Consider the following 20,451-nt stretch of genomic DNA (forward strand, 5'->3'; position numbering starts at 1 on the left):
TTCTTTAATGTAGTGGCAGATTCTAAATGTCTGACTTTGGTTTTCTCTGTGATTAGGGTGTGCCTTCCTTGATGGTTGGCTGTGGTCTCTGGTCATGAATCAAAGTAAATCTAACCGAACATGCGAGAATTACACAAGTAATTTTTGCACAGTTACTTAACCAGCCCTAAGCATGTCATGAAGACCACTGGCCATCTTCACACTTGAGACAGAAAGTCATAGTCTTTTTTTTGTTTTTTGTTTCTTTTAATTGTAGCTGTGGGATGCTACAAATGGCAAATGTGTGGCAACCTTAACAGGCCATGACGATGAAATACTAGACAGCTGCTTTGATTACACTGGAAAGCTTATTGCAACTGCTTCAGCCGATGGTAGGTGATCTGTTCATACTTTTAATTTTTGGAGAGATTTGTGCTTTGCTTGATGACTATGCATGATTCTACACTATGGGTCATTTCTCTGATGACCAGCTATGATTAAAAACCATGTCTCATCTCTGTGGTGACCATGTATGGCACAATAGTATGTCTATATCATATAGCTGATAACCACATGTAATGTTATACAATGTCTGTGTCACCTGCTAGATAACCAGGTATATGAGGTCTTTGTCATCTTCTTAATACCTGTATATGATGCTATATTCTAGGTCATCTCCATGATTATTAGTAGTATTATTATTTTGAGATGGAGTCTCACTCTATTGCCCAGGCTGGAGTGCAGTGGCGCGATCTCGGCTCAATGCAACCTCCGCCTCCCAGGTTCGAGCAATTTTCCTGCCTCAGCCTCCCAAGTGGCTGGGAATACAGGCATGCACCACCATGCCTGGCTAATTTTTGTATTTTTAGTAGAGACGGGGTTTCTCCATGTTGGCCACACTGGTCTAGAACTCCTGACCTCAGGTAATCCACCTGCCTTGCCCTCCCAAAGTGCTGGGATTACAGGCATGAGCCACCGCGCCCGGCTTCCCTGATTATTATGTATGATGTTACCCTATGTTGGCCTTGTCAACTTAATTGCCATCAATGGTGCTATAATCTCCCTTATAACCACATGTGCTGTTCCACTGTGTCTACCACATTTTTGTGATAAGCATACATGATGCTATGCTATACACTGTCTCTTTGATTACCACTGTGATTCTACACTATAAGTCATCTTATTGATAACCATACATGGTGCTATCCTAGGTGTGCTTCAATCCTGTGACAGTCACATGTGATACTACACTATATCTGTCATCTCCCTGTGGCTCACATGTGACATGATACTGTGTCTGTCTTATCACCCGAGGATCATGTTTATTTCTATGCTGTATCTGCATCATCTTGTTGAAAGTTGAATATTATGCTACACCGTGTTTTCATCTACCCCTTTAAAACCACATTTGACGCTGGGCCATATCTACATCATATCCTTGATAATCATATATGATGCAAAACCTTGAGTCATCTTGCTGACAAATATGTATGATACTAACTCTGCATCTCATTGAAGCCACATGCAATGCTATACAACGTCTTTATTCTCTCAGTGACAACCATCTGTATTGGTGTATTATGCATGCATCATGTCCTGGATAACATTTTATGATACTGAACAACAAGTCATTCCCATGACAAACATATATGATGCTGTATTATGTGTCATCTCTTTGACAACCACATGTGATGATTCATAGTGTCTGCACTATTTCCCTGGCAAGTATTTATGGTGCGACTCTATGTCTGCAGCATATTCCTGACAAACATGTGTTAACACTATACAACTTCTACATTATCTCCCTGACAATTTCCTATTTTACACTGAACTATGTCTACACTATATCCTTGATAACCACATGGTACTATACTATGTCTCCATCATCCTATGTCTCCTTGGCAAGCATATGTGATGCTATACTAAGTCTATGTTATATCATGGCATCACATACCATGCGTGATGCTATTCTATGAGGCATAGAATATGAAGTATGAACTATGTGTCATCTTCCTGAAGACACAGGTGATGCTAAACTACATCAATACCATCTACCTGATAATCACGTATGAAGCTACACCAAGTCTATGTTATCCATCTGACGACCACATATGATGCTATATTTTATCTATGTCATGTATCTGACTACTATGTTTTAATGTACAGTTTGTTATCCTCTTTATAATAATGTATGGTAGTATACTATATCTTTATCCTATTCTTTATAACCATGTATGATACTGTTCCATATCTTAGTATTTCTTGGAAATCCATGTATGATGTTATAGTATTTATACCTCATTGCCCTGGCCAACATGGTCTGCAGGGTCCACTATATCACATCGCCACCTTTAGAAAGGTGGTGATATTTTATGTATATATCCTATTGGTTCTGTTTTGTACATATGTATATATCCTATTGGTTCTGTTTTATACATATATCCTATTGTATTTTATATGTATATCCTATTGGTTCTGTTTTATCCTATATATAATTATATATATTTTATATATTTATATATTGTATATATTTATATATTTTTATATATTATATATTTATACTTATTATACTATATTTACTCTATGTATAATTCTGTTTATACTATATATAAATATATAACCAATAGTATATAAATACACACACACACATATAGTATGTAACCAATATTATATAAGTATACACACATACATATTTATATATGAAGGCTGAGAAATCTTGCGATATGCCATCTGCAAGCTGGAGAATCAGGAAAATCAGTGGTGTAATTCAGTCCAAGTCTGAAAACCTAAAAACTTGGGGAACCAATGGTGTAACTCTTAGTCTGAGGCCAAAAACTTGAGAGAACTGAGGAGGGCACTAGTGTCAGTCTTGGAGTCTGAGGATCTGAGAACCAGGAGCTCTGATGACCGAGGGCCAGAGAAGATGAAGATGGATGTCCCAGCTCCAGAAGAGAGAAGAATTTCATCCTTCCTCCACCTTTTGTTGTATCTGGGTCCTCAATGGATTGGATGATACCTGCCCACATTGGTGAGGGTGGCTCTTCTTTACTCAGTCTAACACCCTCACAGACACACCCAGAAATAATGTTTTAACAACTACCTGGGTATCCCGTAACACAGTCAAGTTGACGCATAAAATTAACCATCGCAATGCCACACTGTGTCTGTGTATAACCTGTTACCCACATATGACACTATACTATATGTGCATCATCTCCCTGATAACCAAATACATTGTCATGATGTTTCTGAGTTATCCTAAAGCATGCGTTATGCCTACCTTATTCTTTGGTAGTCATATATGATGTTGTACTATGACAATTTCCTTGATGATCATGTATGATGCTATATAATATATGCATCATGGCCAGGTGTGGTGGCTCATGCCTGTAATTTCAATACTTTGGGAGGCCAAGGTGGGAGGATCGCTTGAGGCCAGGAGTTTGAGGCCAGCCTGGGCAACATAGGGAGACCCCATCATTACAAAATATTAAAACAAAATTAGCCAGGTGTGGTGGCGTGCACCTGTAGAACTAACTACTCAGTAAGCTGAGGAAAATAACTTAAGCCTAGGAGTTCAGGGTTACAGTGAACTATGATTATGCCTCTACACTCCAGTCTGAGTGATAGAGCAAGACCCTGTCTCCTTGATGAATATATTCGTTGATGAACACACACACACACACACGCACACACACACACACACACACACCCCTCATATTCTAGACAGCCATATGTGGTGTTACATTATTTGAAATATATTGGACAACGATGTGTTATGTTATATTATTGCTATATCACCCCTTTAATAACCCCATAAGATGCTATAATATGTTACTTTATACTATTTCTGCATCATATTCGTAATAACCATTTATTACACTAGGCTACAATTAATCTCCAGGACAAACATATATGATACTACACTATGTCTGTGCCATTTGGAAAACAGGGTATGATGATACAATATTTTTGTGTTACTTTCCTGACCACTTAATTTATGATGCTGCAATATGTCTGCTTCATTTTCATGATAAGCACCTGTGACATTACAACATACCTGTGTCAAATCCATGGTATCTTCATATGACACAAAATTATATGTCATCACCCAGATACCTTTTTTTTCTGCATCCAATCATCCATGAGACCCCGATGCCTTGTATGGCACTATGCTATGTGTCATCTCCCTGATAATGTATGACACCGCCCTATATCTGCATTATGTCTCTGACAACCTAAGTAAGCTTATACTATTTTTTAAGCCATATCCTTGACAATTGTATATGAAGCTATACTATGTCTCATCATGTTCTTGACAATGGAAGAAACTATGCTATGCTTGCATATATTTAAGAATCATGTATAATGTTATATATATGTGTGTATATATACAAACATGTTTGTATATATACACATGTATATACATATATACATGTGTATATGTATACCCATACATATATATGTATATATACACACATACATACTATGTGTATATATACATATATATGCGTGTATATATATTATATTTATATATAATATATATGTTATATATACACGCATATACATAACATTATACATGATTATATATTATGTGTATATATATTACATTCCGAGATACTGGGAATTAGAACTTCAACATATGAATTTTAAAAGGACACAATTCAGCATACAATAATATCACATATGACATACTGTGTATTTGCTTCTTCTGCCTGAAGACTGAATATTATTTTATGTTTTTATAATCTTCTTGAAGCCACTTAAATTACACTGTAACTTCATCATGCCCTTTGCAAAGGACTGTGCTACACCTTATGGGTGACACAGCCTAGTTATTTAAGGATGATGCTACAATATATTTACTTTGTCTCCCTGATGATCATTTTATTTGTTAGAACGTGTTTTCATCCTCTCCTTGGCAACAACTTATAATTCTCCACTATGTCTGTGTCATTGCCTTGATAACCACATGTACTCTTTCTGTATCATCTTTCTGACTACCACATATGATGCTGTATAATATGTGTCTTATATCCCTGATAGCCACATGTGATGCTCTCTTACCTCTTACCTTTCTGTAGGACCTTTATGAGATTACACTATGTCTACGTCATCTCCCTGATGGCCACAAATGGCAGCTGCATTACATGTGTGCCATCTCCCTGACCACATGTGCCTCTACGCTGTCTGATTCATCTTTCTCATGACCATATATCCTGCTTCACTACGTGTAGATCCTTTCATGACAACAGTTTTTGGCTCTGTGCCGTGTCTGTGTGTGTCTATGTGTCCATACTGTGCTACACTATGCTCTGCTCTGCTATGCCATATCATACCATACCATACTATACTGACTTATGTGTATACGTTGTCTTTTTTGGAACCAAGTATAATGTTACATTCTGCCTCATCTCCATGGTCAACATGTATGATGTTATGTGATACCGAGGTTGTCTTCTTTCTCTTTTTCTTTTTTCTTTGAGACAGAGTCTCGCTCTGTTGCCCAGGCTGGAGTGCAGTGGCATGATCTTGGCTCACTGCAACCTCCACCTCCCAGGTTCAAGCGATTCTCCTGCCTCAGCCTCCCGAGTTATGTCACGTTCTTGGTAATCATGTGTGATGTTATCCAGTGTGTTATCTCTTTGATCACTGGATGTGATGCTAAACTATGCCTGTGTCATCTGCTGTCAACACTATGTTATGCTGCATACTGTGTTCCTTATCTTCTTGATGATCATGTATGATGCTGCACTGTCTGGTATGTCTGTTTCATATCACTGGAGGCCTGGACATTGCTACACTTTGTCTTCATCATCTCAGTGATGACCGCCTATTGCGCTTCATTTGTATTCTTCATTTCCTTGAAAACAGAAATGTTTTCCTATGTCTGTGTCACCTTGTTGAAAACCACACCTAAGCTATACTGCTGTCACCCCCTACCTGTTAATCATGTAGGATGGTATATTCTGGGTTATCTCCTTGGTGATCATATAAAAGGCTGCCATGTGTCTGCAATGATAAACATGCTAATTGTGGACTGTGCTCTCATATGTTTGCATCTATGTGTCTTAGACAACTATGTATGCTACAATATCACTCCAAATCTCCTTGGCAACCATATGTGATGCCACATTTTGGGTCCTATCACTGATGGTCATGTTTGATGCCCCAAGACATCTGCATCATCTCTGAGCACTATGTGTTGTACAATATTATCACTGCGTATAGCATCCTAAATGCTGCAAAGGAGCGTGTAACATTTGACAAGCATGTATATTGCTGAACTATTTCTCTGTCATCTCCTTTACAATCGCAATTGTGTATGAGTCTGTACTATATCTGAATCATCTCCTAGATAACAAAGTGACGTGCAATTTTAGGATTCGTCTTTCAGAACCACACATGAGAAGACCATCTTGATGATGATTTGTGACACTATCCTTTGCTTGGGTCTTGGTATCACCACATATTGTGTTAAAACATGACTGCATGATATCATTCATATCCACATGTGATGTTATACTATGTGTACTTCATTTCCTTAAAAACTATAGATGATATTATACTAAGTTATCGCCTTTATAACCATGTGGTATACCTCCCTATTTCTGAGTCATCACCTTGATAACCACACGTGACATTATATTGTCCCTTTCATCATGGGTAATGTTTTTGTCCTTGGTAACCACATATGATGCCTGCTGTTTATACAGACCAGCTCCTTTGTGATATTTATGATGCCATAATATAGGTTATTTCCATGAGGAAAACCTACAGTGCTACATTTGTGTAAGTCATCTCCTTGATATTCATGTATAATGGTATCCTATGTGCCATTTTAAAATTACCATATGTGATGGTACTCTACATGTACATCATCCCTCTGATGACCATGTGATACTGTAAGTGTGTCATCTCCTTGGAACTAGGTATGGTTCTAAAATCAATCTTTGTAGAGTCCTTGTACACCACATATATCCCTGCACTATGCATATGTCATGCTCTTGATGGCCACTAGTATGCTACAGTGTCTCTGTCATCTCCCTGATGATCATGTATGACATTACAACATGTCTACACCTTCTGCCAGAGGATAGTCATCCTATCTATCTATCTATCTATCTATCTATCTATCTATCTATCTATCTGATCTATTGAGAGAGTCATCTCTCTCTCTCTTTCTCTGCATTAGGTCTGCTCATGTTCCTAAAGGCCTTTATAATGCAACAATATTTCTGTGGCCTTTCTTTGATAAACACGTAGGACCTCACATCACATCTGTGTCTACCTCATTTACTTTATAACCATGAGTGACACTGTACTATGTCTGCACCACCTCCTTGATAAACAAATATGGTGCTATACTGCATCTTCATTATCTTTATAACCATGTATGATCTTGGAACCTGGTCTTTTCCCTGATCCTGTACTGAGGATTATCCTATATTTTGGGTCATTTCTCTGACCATAATGTATGATGCTACAATATGTCTGCATCATAAACTTGATAACCATGGATGGTGCTGTAATACTACATGCACCATCTCTTTGATAACCACAAACGATTCTCTACTATGTGTACCACAGCTCCTTTACAATCATTGATGATCTATTTTATTTGTCACCACTTCGATTACTACTTATGATTCAACACTGAGCCATCATGTTGATATCCATATATGATGCCACTCTGTGTCATCTCTTTGAAAACCATGTATGATGTTACACTCTGTGGACCTTACATCCAAGAAGACTACATATGATGTTACACTAGATTATGTCATCTCCCTTATCCCCCCATTTGGCATTATATTGTCTGTCTTCCTCATCTCACTGATGATCACTTATGAGGATACATGATGTCTGCTTCACTGTCTGCATTAATATGTATGGTGCTATATCTTATCAGAGTCATCACCTTGAAAACCACCCACGATGCTACATGTTTTCATCACCATCTTGAAATTTATGCTGGATTCAATACAATATCTGTTTTAGATAATGTTGCACCTTTGCCAATCACATGTTTGTGTCATTGATAATCATATATAATTCTAGGCTATAGCCCACCATGACAACCACATATCATGCTATACTATGTCTGTATCACCTTTTAACATACTATATATGTTGTTACATTATGACTTTTTCACCTCCTTGAGAGCCATGTATGATACTGCTGTACTATGGCTAAACTTCCTGATGACAGTGATGCTACATAATGTCTGCATCATACCCTTGACAAAAACATGTGGTGCCACACTCTGTCTGCATCATAATTTTATTAAGTATGTGTTATGGTATAGTATTACTGCAGCACACTTTGACAAATATATGATGCTCTGCTTTAATTCATGTCGTATAGTGATGTAAACTATATTTGCATCCTTTACTTGATGACAATATATGATGCTATACTATGATTTTATTATTTCCACAATATTCTCAAATGACAATCTATTATGGGTCATCTTTTTGATGGTAACGTATGGTGTTACTCTATGTATGTGTCATCAAGTTAAGTACCATGTATATGCCATTCTATGTTTGCCTCTTTTTCTTGATATCCATAAAGTATGCTAATTTGTGGGTCAGTTTCCTGATGACCATGTTTGATGCTGGAAGATGTCTGCATTATCTCTTTGAACATCAAGTGGGATTAATAATGTGTGATGCTAAACTATTTATGTGATGCCTCCTTGACAATAACCTCTGATAATCATCTCCCTGAGAATGATGTGTGATGCTGTAACATACCCTGTCTGTAGTAAATCCTGTGATACTAGACTCTATTTGGGTCTTCTTAATAACACTGAATATATGTACCATGTTTCATCTCACTACTCCCAGTTATTATGCTACAATATAATTGTCTCTGTCAACCATATGCAATGCTATCTTATGTGTCATATCCTTAATAGCCATATATAATGCTACACTATATCTACTTCCTCTTCTTGATAACCACATGCAATGTTATACTGTTGTCTATATCATGTCCTTGAAAACTCTTTATGATATTATGCTGTAGTTCATCTCATTTAGGACAGTTTATAATGCTACAATGTTTGTGCCATCACCTTGAAAGTTACATATGATTATATATTATTTCTGCATATTTTCACTATAGCTATTTTATCAGTCACATATTTCTAATAAACATCTGTGACATTTAAACCTTTGTGATTTCCCTGACAACCATGTATGATGCAACATTATGTCTTCGTTGTCTTACTGAGACCCTATATGACTATTACCCTGAAAATAATATACTGCTACACTATATCTAATATGTAATTATTACTTGACAACCACTTATGGTTACATACCATGTCTGCATTGTTTTTAACAGCAATACATGAATTTGTACTACGTTTACATCAATTTTAAAATAACTATGCATGATATTATGAGTAATCTCACTGATGACAGTATTTGAGGCTGCAAGATATCTGTGTTATCACCTTGACAACTATATATGGTGCCACAGTATATGTGCAAAATCTGCTTGAGAAGTACATATTATGCTGTTATGACTGCATTATCTCTTTGATAACTATGTATGATGTTTAAACCAAGGTTGTTCTCTTTGATAGTCACATATTATGAATGTCAATGTGCATGTCATCTACTTGAAAACCAAGTATGATGCTATACTATTTCTCTGTCATCTCCTTGATAACCTTATAGAGTACCATACTATTCTGCATCATCTTCTGGACAATTACACATGATAATCATGGACATGTGTCATATCCATGATGGCCATGTATACTATGTTATTTGGGTATCATCTTTTATAGTCCACATATGACCTTACACGATGTCTCCATTATTTTCTTGATGATCATATGTGATGCTACACTATGTCTTTTTCATCTACTTGAACTTGACAATGATCACACCTCAGGCTATACTATGTCTGCATTATCTCCTTTAAATCCTTACGTGATGTACAGCATGTCTGCATTAACCTTCGGACTCCTGTGTAGGTACTACTATACATCCGGATCATCTTATTGATGATCATGTATGATGCTATACTGTGTATGTGTCAGCTCCGTAATTCTGACCTATGTCTGTATAATCTCCTTGTCAACAATGTATGACACTACACTATATCTGCATTATCTCCTTGATAACCACATTTGACCCTACAGTACATTTATGTCATCTCTCTTACCACATGTGACACTAAGCTATGTCTGTGTCATCTCCCTCATGGCCATGCATGACATTACTCTATGTCTACATCTGTGTTGACCACATATGACACTACATTATATCTGTGTCACCCCCTGTGATATGTGTCATGCTGAATTATGATCATGTCATTGCTTGGCAATCATATATGAGAATACATTGTGTCTATACTATCGTCTCTTTGACAGGCACATATTTCTGTCTGATTCCTCTGATGACTACATTCCTCTGATTCTTCCGATTCCTCTGATGACTACATGTGGTGACTCGACATCATGTCTGCATAAACTCCTTGACAGCCATTTAAGAGATTCTGGAAGTTCATCCATTCACTAATGGACAATTTAAGTTGTTTTTATATCTTGGCTACTGTGACTAATACTGCAATGAGCATGAGGGTGCAGATACCTCTTCAAGTTACTGATTTTATTTTCTTTGGATATGTACCCAGTAGAGGGATTGCTGGATTGTATGGTAGCTCTATTTTAATTTTTTTTGAGGAGCCTTCATACTGTTTTCCATAATGGCTGTATCAATTAGCATTCCCACTAGCAACATTCAAGGGTTTCTTTTTCTCTACACGTTTGCTAACATTTTAAAATCTCTTGTCTTTTTGACAATAACCATCCTAAGTGCAGGTGATATTTCATTGTGGTTTTGATATGCATTTCTCTAGTGATTAGTGAAAGGAGCACCTTTTCATATGTACCTGTTGGCCATTAATATGTCTTCTTTGGAAAAATCTATTCAGGTTCTTTGCCCATTTTTATTTTTTGCTATTGTGTTGTGTGAACTACATTTAGGATGTTAACCCTTTATCACATATGTGATTTACAAACATTTTCTCCCATTTCATGGGTTGCCTTTTCATTTTTAAAATTATTTTCTTGGCTGTGCAGTAGCCTTTACTTTCATGTGGTCCCACTTGTTTATTTTTGCTTTTGTTGCCTGTGCTTTTGGTGTCATGTCCAAAAAGTCATTGCCAAGACCATTGTCAAGCTGCCTTTTATATTGTCTTCTAGAAGTTATACAGTTTCATATCTTGTGTTTGTCTTTAATTTATTTAGGGTTAATTTTTGTAAATAGTGTAATATTCTTCAGCATGTGGATAACCAATTTTGCTAGCACCATTTATTAAAGAGATTTTTCTTTCTCCATTGTGTATTTTTGATGCCTTTGTTAAAGATTAGTTGACCATATATGTGTGAGTTTATTTTTAGGCTTTCTATTGGTCTATGTGTCTGTTTTTATGCCAGTACTATTTTGATTACTATAGCTTTGTAGTATAGCCAAGATATGGGAACAACCAAAGTGTTCATTGACAGATAAATGGATAAATAAATGTGATATATATATACATACTTTTATTTTCACCATAAAAGAACATTGCCGTTTGTGACAATATGGATGAACCTGGAGGATTTAAGTGAAATAAACCAGACACAAAAGGACAAAACACTGTATGATGTACTTTGACGTGGAGTCTAAAAAAGTTGAACTCATGAAGATAGAGTAGGAGGGTGACTAGTAGGTGTCAAGGGGTGGGAAAAATGGGGAGATGTTGGTCAAAGGGCACAAACTTAGATTACAAGAGGAACAGGTTCTGGGGTCTCAAGTATAGCATGGGTGGTGGTGGATGTGCTAATTAACTCAATTTTGATGTCATTACACAATATATTTGTATATAAAATCATCATGTTGTACAATTTGAATATATATAATTTTTATTTGTCAAAACCAAACATTTTTAAAAAGTACTTATAAGAAATTTTTTTTAGACAGCAGTTCTTCTCTTTTATTCAATATAATGATTGTATAACTACATTCCCTGTATGCCTCAGAATCTCTTATAAAGGTCAATATTTGCTGGATAGACAAACTTGGAGTTGCAGAACTTAGATATGTGATTTGCTGGCTGAGGGGTTATGAGCAAGGTTTTTATTTTTATTTATTTATTTATTTTTAAATTTAAGTTCTAGAATACATGTGCAGAATGTGCAGGTTTGTTACATGGGTATACATGTGCCATGGTGGTTTGCTGCACCTATCAATCCTAGGTTTTAAGCCCTGCGTATATTAGGTATTTGTCCTAATGCTTTCTCTCCCCTTTCTCCTCTTGCCCCTACCCCCAGACAGACCCTGGTGTGTGATATTCCCCTCCCTGTGTCCATGTATTCTCATTATTCACCTACCACTTATGAGTGAGAACATGCAGTGTTTGGTTTTCTGTTCCTGTGTTAGTCTGCTGAGAATAATGGCTTCCAGCTTCATCCATGTCTCTGCAAAGGACATGAACTCATTCTTTTTTATGGCTGCAATGACATTTTTGGATACAAAAATTCTGGCAAAAATGGAAACACCTTGTGACTAACATACTTTTAAGCAGTCACATATCCTTTATGTTATAATCAGGTGTAGAATTTTATTGGTGATTTATTGTAATTACACAGTATTTCATTGTCTCCTTCAAAATTACATTTGCATGCTTGCCGTCTTACTCGCTAGGACATTTCAAAGGTGATCCCTTGCTGATAGATATAAGTCTTCCTTATACCCTAGAATGTAAACATCCTGAGGCTGGAGAATTTAATTGTTTTAAATAACTATTTACTTTTTTTTATCTTCTCACAGATCCTGGCTTTTAATAACCATACCTTAAGTGTAATTAATCCACCCCTCTCATTTTAAATATCATTATTGATAGAAATAATTTCCTCAACAATATGTATCAAAATATCTACTTTGTGCCAGAATTGTTTTAGGAATATAGGATAGTTGAGTGAACAAAAGAGATAGGGATCCCTGCCTTCATGGAGTTACATTGTGAAGGGAGAGGCAGACAATATGTAACACCATACTCATATCTTACATAGAATGCTAGATTATATGGAATGTTTGACTGTATAGAATGTTAGAAGTTGGTTCACACTAAGGGGGGATAAAAAAGGTAGAATTAAAGAATCAGGATTCTTAGGGTGAATGAGAATAAAATCAAGCTCAATTCTAGTTTTATTTTCTATATAATCTGGTATTTGCTCTGGCCATGATTCTATTCTTTCCTTGTCTGATAAAACATTACTTTGAAAATCTCTCTCTCTCTCTCTCTCTCTCTCTCTTTTTTTTTTCCCTTTTGCATGCTTTGTAAACTTCTTCTCATTCTAGGAATGAGAAGTCTTTCTAGGAAGTCTTGATGTTTACAATGATCTTTTTTTATTTATCTCTGGTCTTTGCTCCTAATTCCCTTCTTAAAATTTAGATCTCATCTAATAGTTACCCATGCAGCAACATCTATCTATGTATCTATCTATCTGTCTGTCTATCTATCTATCTATCTATCTATCTATCTATCTATCTATCTATCTATCTATCTATTTTTTCTTCTTCATTGGAATTATTCTGAAGGCTGATTTTTTTTGTTTCTTTAGTTGTATCCCTATCTGTAAAAAAATTACAGTGTTTCAGGCCATATTATTTCTGAGTTTTCTGAAGTTTAGAAATATAGTTTTATAAAATTTAAAGTGTAGATCTATGCAGGACATTCTCTTTCATGTTATTGACTCTGAAACCAAATTGGTCACTTCCCTTTGAGGCTTTTGAAATGTCCAACTGAATTTCAAGTTATATGTTTTTAAATTACATTAATTCTAAAATAGCAAGTTTTATCATTTTTGTACTTCCTCATGAAGTTGACATTGTCAGAAAGGCAAGTAAAAAATTTATTACAGTATTTTACTTTTCTCTGGATGCAAATCAAGTACCTACAATTTTGTATCCTTGCTATATTTTACTACTATGTAAAGCTATAATTAGAGATTTTAAAAAGCAGTCTTCATCTGGCAAGGCAAATTATAAATTTTCTTCTAACAAAAATGTTACTACTCATGTTTTTCTCTTTCAGTACTTATTTATTTAACTTATTCATCCTTTACTTATAAGGAAATGTCCATAGTACTTACTCCATCCATTTCTCCATCCATTCATCCATCATCCATCCATCCATCCATCCATCCATCCATCCATCCATCCATCCATCCATCCATCATCCGTCCATCGTCCATCCATCCATTCATCCATCCATCCTACAGCTATTTATTGAATGGCTACTATAGGCTTGGCACTTTTGGTTACTGGAGGCAGAGCAGGAACAAAGTGTTCGATTAGGTTTTTCTGTGGAAAAGAGTTTTTGAAGCCTGTTTTTTACCTGTTGAGTAGCAGCTGATGCTTCTTCTTGGGATGTTCCTTGTGCACCTTGCAGAAACTCAGACTCACACCTAGTGTATCATGCTGGGCTTGCTGCTTATTTCATCACTTGCCTCTTGAAACTTGCTCTAATTCCTCTTTTTCTCTTAAAGGTTTTTCTTTCTGGATTCCTGTTTCTTGCTCTCTTTTCTACCTTAGAATACATCATTTCTTCTAATAAGCTCAGGGCTACCAGGGAGCTCCCTCTTGCCCTCTCCTGCAGTGGCACCAGCAGGCATTTAGAGTATTAAGTATCCAGCTCTTACCATTGGCAAGAAGATGAACTTAGCACAGAGCTCGTGTGTCGGGGGATAGATATTTATACAATGCAGGGTCTTTTATCCAAAGTTCTGTATTTAAGATGAATTTATATATATCCCTACCCCTCTCAAAAAGGAACAGCAAGAATTTTCAGTGCTGCCACAAGAAAATGCATTGCCAAACTGGAAGGCCATGAAGGTGAAATTTCAAAGGTGAGTTGCTTTCTCATTTGGAGGAGTTTATTTACTTTCAAAAAATAAAGAGCAGGGCGTGGGTGCAGTGCCTCATACCTATAATCCCAGCACTTTGAGAAGAAGAGGTGAGAAGATTGCTTGAGGCCAGGAGTTCAAGACCAACCTGGGCAACATAAGGATACCACATCTCTACAAAAAAAAAAAAAACAAAACAAAAAAAGTCAGCTGCGCGTGGTGTCACACATCTGTAGTCCCACCTACTCTGGAGGCTGAGGCAGGACGATTGCTTGAGCCCAGGAAGTCAAGGCTGTAGTGAGATGTGATTGCACCACTGCATTCCAGCTTGGGTGACAGAGCAAGACCCTATCTCAAATTAAAAAAGCAAAAAGCGCATGCTTATTATGAATAGGTCTACTGGAACTGAAGTACTAAAATTTGTTCAATTGTCTCTTTTTTTTTTTCTAGAAATCACTCACCTAAAGACTTTATTTTTAACTGTGCCCTCAAACTTAGCATAATAATGATTTCTAAAACCTCTTAAAAAGTATGGAGCAACATTCTCTTCCACTCTCAGCAAAAGATTTAGTTAGCTGAAAATACTTAATACAGCAATTTAAGGAGCGTGTAAAGTGCTTTTCCTGGTTCCAATAAACACAGAAGTTTATGTTGTGCAAAAAATATGCTGTGCAGCAAATGTGAAGTGTTCTGTAAGTTAGATGCAATTGAGGAAGTAGTTCCTGGAAATACGTAACAACTAAAATATAAAATTATCCACTTTGAAACTACAAAGCTGTATCTTAGGATTTGTATAAACTTCCCCCAAAAGATCATTCACAGAGCAGGCCCACCTAGTCAGTGATCTGAAGTTCAGATGTGTCATCAGAACTTCGTAGAGTAGACTAGGACTTGGTGGCTCTCACCTCCCAGCTCAGCCCAATCCCTTGGTTCCCTGTCTGAGATCAGCTGTGTTCCTGCTTTGTAAAATATCAGCTTGATGATTTTAGGTTTCTGAAGGCTCCATCTAGACCCTGGAACTCTGCCCCATGCTGTGCTCTCGGCTCTTCTGCCTCTGCACCTGCAGCTGGTGATCATTGCCCTCTGGCTGGTCAGTGGAGGTCTGCAGGGCATGCAGACTATGGCCTCTTCATAAGCTGGGAGGCTTATGGATGGCAGGAGGGGATGGAAAAGTGGGGTGTGGGTGTGGGAGGCAGGACGAGGAGGAAGCCTGGCCCACGTTTCTGAGTGTCTGACTAGGTAGCTATTGATACATCTGGTGTGTCCCCTCCACAAGTAAACATCTATTTTCATGAATGAGTGACTATAAAGAATTCTCTAGTGCTATTTTATTAAATGTTATGCTTTTTAAGTGAACATACTATTGAATTGGCATCTGGTAAGGGCATTTCTATGGGGTGCAAAGCTAAAGTATTCAGTCATTCAGCAAACGTTTTTAGAGAGTGTACACTATGCTGGGCATTGCACAGCCACTAGTAACACAGTGATAAAAACAGAAATGGCACTGCCCTCCTCAAACCTTCAGTCATTGACGAGATGGCCCGAATCACTGTCTTCTGGTGATTAGAGAGGGATGTAAGCATGATGCCCAAAGGAATGCAGGACTAACAGGTTCCTCTGATGGTCACTCAGATACCAACTGGCAACACCTGGCACATGGGAGGCACAGAAGGTTATTTATGGAAAATGCTATACTTGGGGTAGCAGTAGATGAGAATTTCCTTTCTTGTAGGTTCTAACATTCACTTATTCTGTGGCACAGATTAGAGAAGGATCTGTGTGCTTTTTTGTTTTTTATTTATTTTAATTTATTATTATTCTTTTTTTGAGACGGAGTCTTGCTCTGTCACCCAGGCTGGAGTGCAGTGGCATGATCTCGGCTCACTTCAACCTCCACCTCCCGGGTTCAAGCGATTCTGCTGCCTCAGCCTCCTCAGTAGCTGGAATTATAGGTGTGCGCCACCACACCCGGCTAATTTTTGTGTTTTTAGTAGAGATGGGGTTTCGCCATGTTGGTCAGGCAGTCTTGAACTCCTGACTTCAGGTGATCCACCTGACTTGGCCTCCCAAAGTGCTGGGATTACAGGCCTGAGCCACCACCCCCCGCCTGGATCTGTGTGCTTTTGACTACAAAGACAACACCAGGGTTTGGCTATGAAGGATCCTGACTTGTGTGTTCATTCACACCAGGGCCCTGCGTCTTTGCATGGAGAAGGGCATCATGCATCTTTGGAAAGAGGCTGGGTGGGGAATACTCAAATTATATGGATGCTTTGGTCTTTATGCTTAAAAATGTGTGGAGTAGGCAATTAAATTTTCTCTCTGGATTTTAATTTCCATGTATTAATCCCTGCAATATTTTTTTTCCATCATGAAGAAATTGTTCTATGCAAGAATAAATACCAGACTAGGAAGGTGACATGTGCTTAGTAATGTCCTCTTTTTGCTGATAAGAAATGTGTTTGAAACCATTACACAAAGCCGTGATCATTTTTCTTTCTTTTTTGCAGATTTCTTTCAACCCTCAAGGGAACCGTCTTCTAACTGGCAGCTCTGACAAAACGGCTAGAATCTGGGATGCTCAGACTGGCCAGTGCCTCCAGGTTCTTGAGGGGCACACTGATGAAATCTTTTCATGTACTTTCAACTATAAAGGCAACATAGTCATTACAGGTATGGAAGACATCAACACCATAGACTCATTTTTTCTTGATTGGCTGTTAGAGTTTCCAAGCTGAATACTAACAGGAGTTCATCCCCATTCCCTACCTCTTTTCTATAGTCACTAGCTCATCTTGGCCTGCCCTCATATTTTCATTATTTAATTTTAGTTTTATGAGGACCTGCAGGAGTGAGCTCTGCCATTGACTATAGTAAGGCTTTGTGAACTTTGAATTTTATTTGCTCTAGATAAGGTAATAATTTATCTAGATTTAGTAACCTTACTGGTTACTAAGTGAGGGCAACATACTGAGACCCTGTCTCTACAAAAAATAGAGCATTAGCTGGGCATGGTGGCATGCACCTATAGTCCCAGCTGCTCAGGAGGCTGAGGCTGGAGGAGCACTTGAGCCAAGAAGTTGGAGGCTTCGATGAGCTATTATCATGCCACTGTACTCCAGTCTGGGTGACAGAGTAAGACCCTGTCTCAAGAAAAAAATTCAGTTTATGGCAGTAAGTGTTAATAACCAAAACAAGTCAGGATCAAAATTCTCCCTAGTTGGCTTTACAGCCCATTAGAGATTTATTCTTTGAGCAGAGTTGTTTTCTCCCCTGCTAAAGCACTAATGTTTGGGGGGAAAAGAACATGTATTAACCATTTTTCAACCATTAACAGTTTATGGTGAATTAATAATATTAGCAACTTTTCATAAGAAAAGGGTAGCTTAGATTGTGGAAGGGGGAGAAAAATGACATCATGTTAGTGCAGTGGCTCGAGGGGAGGCCTTGGCAGGGAACGGGTGGCACAGTGGTGTGGAGTAGGGTGCCCTAAGTGAGCACGAAAGACCGGATCTGCCTAAGTACCAGTGATTCTCATTGTGTTGAGCAAATTTAAAAATTACTGGTCTAATAAGTTAAATGCCACAGGCCCAAGGTTGGCTTTACATATTGGCTAATTAGGTGGTTTCCTAGTCAGGTAACTTCAGGAGTGCTGAGAATTATCTCCCCTTACCAATTAGAATGCCTCCCCAGTCTACTTAATCATGGACAGTTTCCAAAATCACAGGGCTTATGATCTTCAAAATCTTCGGGCTTATGATTTTCAAGTGTTAACTAAAATGTAGGTACTTCAAAAACACTGGGAAAATAAGCCATAGATTTTTGTTGTCAACACAATATCAAATCCTTCTCCTTGATGAGAAAAGAGGTGAGGGGCAATGATGGAGGGCACAGGGCGCTCCTGCAGGGAGTGAGAGAAGGAAGACCAGCCTTTCCTAGTCCACATGGCCTCATGTGAGGCTGGCTCTGCAGTACCTCTTCTCTCAGCCAGTTTTCACAGAGGACCCTGGAGGGTTTAGCAAAAGAAATTTTGTTGTTGTGCCTTGCTTTGGTGCCGGCACATACATTCCTGAGTGCTTCTAAGATGCCACTGAGTAATTTAGTGTATCCCAAAGCACCAAAGTGCTTAACGTTGGCTCACTAGACAACAGAGCCTATTAGAACGGGGTGACACTTCTCTCTTGCCATCGACAGAGCAATCACTTTATTTGAAAGAGTCTACTCTATTTTCTGGGTGGACGCCAGCGTGATTAACTGCAGGCATTTTGTAGTGGGCTGCCTGAGGCTGGGTTTAGATTCACAAAGAAAACGGCAGAAAAGTAGCTGGCATGGTCTTTACATTTTTTAAAACATGAAGTGTCATTTTGTGAGATACGGTTTTTATACGCTTTCCTAGTTCCTAAGGCACTCACACTTCTTATACTGATGTTATGTGCCTAGTCCCTGAAGGTGAGAAAACCAGTAGTGCCCACTGATGATGAGAAAACTCCCCTAAAATTTTGAATGGTGGTATGTCCTGCCTCCTCCTAAGCTTATCACCCAAACCTGGAGATATTCAAAGTTACTTTCCACTGGGTGGTGATGTTTGAGGGGACAGCAGAGGAGATGGCTGAGGTGGCTGCATTCCCAAGTTCTCTCCCATTCTAAGAAGCCATGAATCTTGCCAGTGTAAGTAAGCAGGATGTGTACCTGCTTAATTTACAACTAGCTGGTATCGTGGGAAAAAAAAAAAAAATCACTACTTCAAAGGTGCCTGAGCTGCTCAGAGACTCTGCAGTTAGGCGCGGAGAACCTAGTCCATTTAGCACATTGCTAATTACCGATGGCCCAGAAAAGGTCAACTTGTAGAAAGAGAGAATGAGGTGAATGAAATGAAGAAAAAAATAACTCTGTGAAATCTGTTTTATTAGGCAGCAAGGATAATACCTGTAGGATATGGCGTTGACTGAAGGAAGCTGGTCAGTGAGCAAACTTGCTAGCAATGGTAATCCAGAACTGGAACTTCCCAGACAGCTGCTCCTTTAATATTTCTTACGCTTTCTCTTTTTCTACAAGTCAACTATTTATACAACTGTCCTTTATTTCACGGATATGACCATTAAACATGACAAAGTTATGCCACTCCAATATTATTATTTGATGGAGATGGCAGGACACAGCGTAATGTTTGGCTAATGCCACCAGTTATTTCCATTGTGTTTGTTTTTTAAAAGCATTATGATACTGAAAAAGGAAACCAGAGTAACTTAACAACGTGTCTCCTGGATTTTACTTTGAAGCCTATTGTTATAATTTCTGTTGAATAAAGTCTTTGGAGGAAATTCCTTGTACATTTGTATTTATGATGTATTTTTTTAGGGTGAAGTAAGGGAAATAATGTGGATCTTATTTAATAGCAAATATCTTCTGTTCTGTATTGATACATTGAAAAAAATGTTGGCAGGTTTATTTCTAAGGAAAAGTTAAACAGAATATTCAGACTATTGCATTTGAAAATCTGGGTGGGGCCAGGTGCCGTGGCCCACACCTGTAATCCCAGTGCCTTGGGAGGCCGAGG

At 37.9% G+C, this 20,451-nt stretch overlaps 1 protein-coding gene across 13 annotated transcripts in view; it reads left to right on the top strand.

Moving 5' to 3' along the window:
* Nucleotides 1-20,222, top strand: part of DAW1 (dynein assembly factor with WD repeats 1) — a 58,241-nt gene extending 38,019 nt beyond the window's left edge. For 4 of the 13 annotated variants that reach the window (XM_074010381.1, XM_074010382.1, XM_074010383.1 and 1 more), the window contains exons 7-9: nt 257-371; nt 14,821-14,897; nt 17,405-17,777. In XM_074010381.1, the coding sequence (XP_073866482.1) occupies nt 257-371; nt 14,821-14,897; nt 17,405-17,632 (420 nt within the window). In that variant the 3' untranslated portion in view covers nt 17,633-17,777. Of the gene's footprint in view, nt 1-256; nt 372-10,373; nt 11,642-14,820; nt 14,898-17,404; nt 17,778-19,804 lie in introns of those variants that run through there. The other 9 variants (XM_045367821.3, XM_045367819.3, XM_065526195.2 and 6 more) reach the window with 6 other exon arrangements.
* Nucleotides 20,223-20,451: the final 229 nt, after the last annotated feature.

Source organism: Macaca fascicularis, chromosome 12 (assembly GCF_037993035.2).
Source record: "Macaca fascicularis isolate 582-1 chromosome 12, T2T-MFA8v1.1".
NCBI lineage: Eukaryota > Metazoa > Chordata > Mammalia > Primates > Cercopithecidae > Macaca > Macaca fascicularis.